The sequence below is a fragment of the Physeter macrocephalus genome, chromosome 12 (assembly GCF_002837175.3).
Source record: "Physeter macrocephalus isolate SW-GA chromosome 12, ASM283717v5, whole genome shotgun sequence".
NCBI classification, from domain to species: Eukaryota; Metazoa; Chordata; class Mammalia; order Artiodactyla; family Physeteridae; genus Physeter; species Physeter macrocephalus.
The window spans coordinates 60,397,117-60,404,380 of record NC_041225.1 but is presented as its reverse complement, the minus strand read 5'-3'; the positions used below and the strand labels follow the sequence as shown (position 1 = coordinate 60,404,380).

Genomic DNA, 7,264 nt, shown 5'->3' with positions numbered 1-7,264 from the left:
TTTTTTTTTTTTTTTTTTTTTTGCGGTACGCGGGCCTCTCACTGTTGTGGCCTCTCCCGTTGCGGAGCACAGGCTCCGGACGCGCAGGCCCAGCGACCGTGGCTCACGGGCCCAGCCGCTCCGCGGCATGTGGGATCTTCCCGGACCAGGGCACGAACCCGTGTCCCCTGCATCGGCAGGCGTACTCCCAACCACTGCGCCACCAGGGAAGCCCTGGAGGGTCTGTCTTTGCCCACCAATGTCCAGTACAGTGTCCTGTCCTTCAGGACAAAGAGAGGAACCCCACTGTGAGCCACACGGGACCTGAGAGCAGACCAGCAAGACTGCATGCACTAGGGAATAGCCTGTCCCACATTCACTGCGGGGCCCGGCCTGAGGGGAGGGCTCTGGAGTAGCTGGAAGCAGGTACAGAGGCAGCGAGGCTGTCCACCCAGCTCAGCGTGGCTCCCAGGCTGCTGTGAGCTGGAGCGGCAACGCTGCCTGGGGTTTCATTTGACCGACCTGGGGCATCGCAGTTGGCCTGGGGTGATGGGGGGTGGAGGAACCAAGAGTGACTATGCGAAGAGGGCTTTGGAGAACCCTGAAGCGCCTCTGATGCTGGGTTTTGATTGATGGTTTGTAGACAGTGCTTTTTATTTCATAGAACTTTTTACAGATGCAAATCTGAAAATGTGTAGAGTTATTTGCTGATTTGTTGTCATAGGGAGATGTATCTTCCCTAATCCCTCTGGCTTTCCCTTAAGAAAAGATGGGGGGAGTCATCCGGCATTCTGTGATTCCAGTAGTGAAAGGTGCCCAGCTTGTCGTTCCAAGAGAGGACTTCAGGCGGTTCTGGAGACACTGTCTTTCTTCGGGCCACTGGATTCATGTGCGGGTGCTCCTACCCATAACCAGTATAAAGACCCATGATATGCGATGTGAATAATTATTATGAATCAAGTGAAATACAAGTAGAAGATAAGTGAGGGCCTGGTTAGTTTGAGCTCCAAGATGAAGAGTTAGAAGGTCTTACTGTGCAGACTCTTAGACGTTGGTGTCACCCTGGGGAGTGACAGAGGCCTAGCTGCTTGCTCTGGTTAGCAAGAGGGAGGACTCTTGCAACCAAGGGCGATGGCAGGGACCACATGGCCCTCCTTGCTGGCCCTGAGGAAGCCTCCTCATCCTCTGACACTCGGGAACATGCTGAATCTCTGATCTGTGATGTAAACCACAGGCCCGTCTAGTTTAGGCTAAATGATCCAGGAGCAGAGTTTTTAAAACTGACCACTTTTGAGTAAGCCAAGGTTGGTTGGAAATTGAGAACCTTGTTAATTAAAACCTTGCTCCTCAATGGGGCCCACGAAGCACAGTGTCAGTGTTACCTTGGGGCTTGTTTAACGTGCAAAATCTCATGCCCAGCCCTGCTGAATTGGATTCCACATTTTACAAGATCCCCCAGGTGATTTATATGCACTTTAAAATTCGCAAAGCACTGATTTTGAAGACCATATAATATTTGTAAAACTGCCCATGAGAAAGAGTTCTGTACGATTTGAGAAAACAGAGCAGCTTTAAACTAGGTTCAGTATTGTCGTGACTCTGACAAAAACACAGAATCATTTCTAGTGGCAGCACAGCTGTTAGCAATGTAGCAAATACTTTGATTCAACGATAGAAAAGTTTGTTGAATGCCTACTAGGTGCCAGGCACAGTGCCAGGTGCAGCTGGGGATTTAAAGGGGAGTAAACTGAAGGGGCTGCCCTCAAGCTTGCAATTCTGAACTGAGACGGCCCTGAAAGCCGGAGTGTTTTCTGACTCTTAGCAGCACATCAGACCTGAACTCACTCAGTAGCAAAATCCGATCTGAACCAACATGAGGTTCTTTGTACTTTTCCCACAGCAACACTCCTGTTTAGTAGATAAGTTACAGGTGGCGTCCCTGACCCCACTGCAGCAAGTATGGTCTAGGCAGTGTGAAGTCTTCCCCAAATCTGTAAATTGCCGCATTCCAAAACACATCTGGCCCTAAAGTATTTCAGATGATGGATTGTGGACATAAATCTCCAGATGACTTTAATTCAAGGAAGTGTAAGATTAATATTATAAAGAAGCACAGACACTGTGCTGAGGAATATAATAACAATAATGGCCGACACACATTGAGCACTTGCTTTTATGTCAGGCACTAAAAGGTTTAAATATATCAATTCATGTCATCCTTGCCACCGTTCTATAAAGGTGGCATTATTAATTATCCTTGTTTGAAGACGAGGAAGCTGAGGCACCGATGGGGAGTGTATCTTCCCCATCTCACATTCATTATCACAGTGAATTACAAAGGAGACCAAGGGTCCATTTGGCTGGATGGGGAGAGGGACTCTTGGAGGCTTTATAAAGGAGAACTTGAGAGACGAGCAACATTTGAATAGATGGAAAAGGAGCAAGGGCATTTCAGGGGAAGAAAGAGAAGGCGCATAGGTTCAGAAGCAAAAACACACAAGATCTTTCCAGAGAAAAAATTCAGTTGTGCTGTGGGGAAAGGAGGATTGGAAGGAGTGATGGAAAATATGACTGACAGCCTTGGAGCCTGGTAGGCGAGGTGCTGAATGCCAGGCTAAGGGGCTGAAGTGGATTAGATACCGGTACATAGTAGAGGATTTATTTTATTTATTTATTTTTTTTGCGGTACGCGGGCCTCTCACTGTCGTGGCCTCTCCCGTTGCGGAGCACAGGCTCCGGACGCGCAGGCTCAGCGGCCATGGCTCACGGGCCCAGCCGCTCCGCGGCATGTGGGATCCTCCTGGACCGGGGCACGAACCCGTGTTCCCTGCATCGGCAGGCGGACTCTCAACCACTGTGCCACCAGGGAAGCCCCCATTGTAGAGGATTTTGATCCCCAGGGAGTGACCCATCTGTGTTGGACTCTGGTGGATGAGGCTGGCATCACTTTGGTCTCAGACTGGAGAGTTAGGGCAGAGAGGCTGGACAGCCCAGTGAGGAGGCTTGGTAACAGTCTGGGAAAGGCAGAGGCTCTGGTGAAGAGAGCAGCAGTGGCAACAGAAAGGGGGTTTCACGTTGAGATGCTGGGAAAGTAGAATCAAATGGACTCAGAAATGGAATGGATTTGCTGGGGGGTAAAGAGGGTCATGGATGATGCCTGAGTTTTCAGCCTGGGAGAATGGGAAAGGGACAGCATCCTTATCAAGTTTGCGAGGAAAGAGAATGGATTTGGTTTTGAATATGTTGCATCTGGCATGCTACAGGACACCCAACTGGAGATGTCAATCTGAGGTCTGCACAATAGGCTGGTGTAGAAAGCAAAGGCAAGAAGAGTGAGAGGAGAGGCCTGGGAATGGATTCTGTAGGCGAGAATGTCAGAAAGGGAGGAAACGGTCTGAGGGTGATATCTTAAGAGGTACATTCAGAGGGTGGGAAGAGAGAGGCAATCCGGCGAGAGAGGCCGAGAGGTGGTTAGAGTTGTGGGAAGAGAAGCAGAATCGGGCAGCGTCAGAGAAGGCAAGAGGGGAGGGAGTTTCACGAAGGTGTAGTGAACCCGTTCAGTACTGCAGAGGTTCAAGGAGGTGAGGCATAGGATTGGGAGGTCACTGGTGCTCTTCCAAAAAAGAGGTTCAGTAGAGTGGTGGGGGTGCCAGTCAGGTTTACAAGGGAACAAGGAGTGAGATGGGAGAAGCAGGTGCTGTTTGAGAAGCTTGGTGGTACAGGAGAGGATGAAGAGGGGGCAGTTGCTTAAAAGGTTACCGGACCCAAGGAGTGGTTATTTTACAAAATGGTAAGTAAGACCATTAGGGAAAACCATTAGACTGAGAGTAGATGAAACTACAGAAAAATTGGGTAATTCGCAGATCAAGTTTCCAGATGAGACCAAGGCAGAAACAGGAAAATCAGATTAACATAGTACCAAGGATGCAAGTAGACAGGATAAAGCTTGGCGAAGATGGGGTAAGAGATAGAGACAGGGAGAAAGAGAGGAGATGCAAAGTAGGGAAGATAAAGATAGAAATTCACAAAATGGGAGGTAAATCTATCCGCTGAGCACTGGGGAGAGGGCGTAGTTTAAAGTAGAAGTTTTTTATTAGCCATGATGGGACATGACATTGGAACCCAATAAGTAATGAGGAAGAATTAGGGGTCCAGGAATCAGCTGAGGCAAAGTGGCAGAGTGGATCCAATTAGCACAGCTTAATTGAGAGAGCAAGGTCCCCAGGTGGGGGATTGGTAAGGCAAGGAATATAGCAGAAGGGATAAGGATCTGAGGCATTGAGGGCTTTGGGGATATGGGAGACAGGAGGAGGCCATGATCAGAAAGGGCATTTTCAGAATGTGAAATCTTGGATGTGGAACAGTTTTGAGTAACAAGTAACATTTAAATCCAAGACAGGGTGAGTGATCAAGATTAGGCGGGTGGAGCCACTGGAATTGATCAGGTTACCTAATTAGGAGGCACTGGTGTTGATGGATTATCAAGGTTAAAAACCTTGAGGATAATGATGGTGGACAGGAGTGCAAAACTGACACTGGTCTAAAAGCTACAAAATCATCAAAGGTGAGAGAATGTCTTAAAAGTTACAGAGGACTGCCTTGAGGCAGAGAATTAATAGTATAAGCCAACTTCCTGATTTGTATAGGAGGAAAGGCAGATGGCCTTGAAGAGTGGTAGGGAGGGGTGAGTGTAAGACATACCAACTCCTCTTATGCTACAAATGGAAGAAAGAGCAGCCATGTCTAAGGGTTGTTGAGGATGTGCTATCACCAGGGAAATGTTATTTGGTGAAAGGAATGTAAGAGGTTAAGGGGCACGGATGTAGGGTAGCTTGTTTACAAGAACATGAAGGTCAAATCAGTGGAAGGGGTTGGTAGAATAAAAGACAAGAAGGGAATGGAACAGGCCTGGAGAGGGCTAATCCGTTGGAGGATGAAAGCAGTGAAGGGTTTTCACACTGGCAGTAACCCCGTGTGACAAGGATGAGGTTCAGGGAAGGAGGGGCTGAGAAGCAGGTTGCGTGAGTCCTTAGCATTAGGGTAGTAGGCTAGCTAGGGTGGGAGCAGGGCCAGCCGGGCAGAATGTGGTTGCTTATGGAGAAGCCTGGACAGTTCAGCCCCACTTACTGCAGTTGGTTGTGACCATCCTCTGAGTACTAGTATTCTTCTGTGAGAGCTGAGGAGCTGTAAAAACGAAAAGGTGGCTCCATTGACTTGGGGCCAACAGAAACAATTTGAGGGACTAAATGGCCTCAAATGTTGGCCCTGTTCCAAAAAGGCCTTTCAAAGGGGAGTTTGGCCTGTCCTGCAGACTCTCCCCACCCACTTAACCACCATGGATTTATCCACAGAAGTCAAGTGTGGAATTTTTCTTAAATGATAACCCTTGGAGAGGAACTAAAGACCTTATGTTTTTCTAGGACTCTGGCCTTATACCCTGAGGCTGCCAGATTTGGATATTTCTCTGCTGCTATCTTGGCCCTCCACTTAATTGGTGAATTTCTAACTCTTGTGCTACTTGGTGTGGTCCAAAACCCAAATGTGGTCAACAGCATGGTGGCCCTGCTCTGCGTTGCTGGGGTGCTTGTGGGCTCTGGATTCCTGAGGTAAGATCTAACAATTCAAACGATTTAGATTGGTATGATTTGATATTAATGATCACCTAATAATGATTATTATAAGGCATTACAGAGAAGCACTGTGTGATACTGTGATACTCTATCACCTTACAGTCCAGAGTATTTATAGTGCTTCCTAGTCAGTACTGCTTAGACTTTGAACTGTTCATTATTTGTTAAATAAAACATCTTCAGAATGAGAATCAGGAGATGACAATTGAAGCATGTTATCACATGTCATAAGCCATTATAACAAGAGGAGGAAAACCAAGCTGTCCTCCAGAAATACTCACAGCCTATTACAGGCTAAATAGCATGCATTTAGTTCATTTCTTCCCTGGCACTGTTGAGTTTCTATTCCAGCTCTCAAATCTCAGTTACTTTAAGAAAGTAAGAATAGTCAGATAAGAAAAGAGCCTGCAGGATAAAAGACTGCTCAAGAAAGCATCAGGACTAGAAGGACACACACCAAATGTAAACAGTAGTTATCTCTGGGTGATACTTATTTTAATTTTCTTCATATTTTCCTATATTTTGTGAATTTTCTATAATGGACAAGCATTAATTTATAACCAAGAAAAAATATATGTACACATACATACATATTGTATATTTTTAAAAAGTAGCAGGAAGGGCAGAAAATTTTAGAAGGGTGAAAGTGGTTTCAGGTGGGTGATGTGAGTGGGATCCAGTAAGTAAACTATGGGTCCCTGAGAAAATGTGAAGACAGCTCTGTTTCTTTGACTTAAAAATCAAAGAAAAGGGCCTGGAGACCTTCAAGATGGCAGAGGAGTAAGACGTGGAGATCACCCTCCTCCCCACAAATACATCAGAAATACATCTACATGTGGAACAACTCCTACAGAACACCTACTGAAGGCTGGCAGGAGACCTCAGACTTCCCAAGAAACTCCCCATGTACCTGGCCATGTGGCTGACAGGGTCTTGGTGCTTTGGCCAGGTGTCAGGCCTGTGCCTCTGAGGTGGGAGAGCCGAGTTCAGGACATTGGTCCACCAGAGACCTCCCGGCTCCACGAAATGTCAAATGGTGAAAACTCTCCCAGAGATCTCCATCTCAATGCTAAGACCCAGCACTACTCAACGACCAGCAAGCTACAGTGTTGGACACCCTATGCCAAACAACAAGCAAGACAGGAATACAACCCCACCCTTTAGCAGAGAGGCTGCCTAAAATCATAATGTTGCCACAGACACCCCAAAACACACCAGTGGACACGGTCCTGCCCACCAGAAAGACGATCCTCATCCACCAGAACACAGGCCCCAGTCCCCTCCACCAGGAAGCCTACACAACCCACTGAACCAACCTTACCCACTTGGGGCAGACACCAAAAACAACAGGAACTACGAACCTGCAGCCTGCGAAAAGGAGACCTCAAACACAGTAAGATAAGTAAAATGAAAAGACAGAAAAACACACAGCAGATGAAGGAGCAAGGTAAAAACCCACCAGACCTAACAAATGAATAGGAAATAGGCAGTCTACTTGAAAAAGAAGTCAGAGTAATGATAGTAAAGATGATCCAAAGTCTTGGAAATAGAATGGAGAAAATACAAGAAACGTTTAACAAGGACCTAGAAGAACTAAAGAGCAAACAAACAATGATGAACAACACAATAAATGAAATTAAAAATTCTCTAGAAGG

General features: G+C 46.8%; 1 protein-coding gene across 1 annotated transcript in view; it reads left to right on the top strand.

Moving 5' to 3' along the window:
- ABCG5 (ATP binding cassette subfamily G member 5) overlaps positions 1–7,264 on the top strand; it is a 34,848-nt gene that overhangs the window by 19,153 nt on the left and 8,431 nt on the right. The window contains exon 11 of the mRNA XM_024118974.3: positions 5,400–5,585. Coding sequence (XP_023974742.1) covers positions 5,400–5,585 — 186 coding nt within the window. The remainder of the gene's footprint in view (positions 1–5,399; positions 5,586–7,264) is intronic.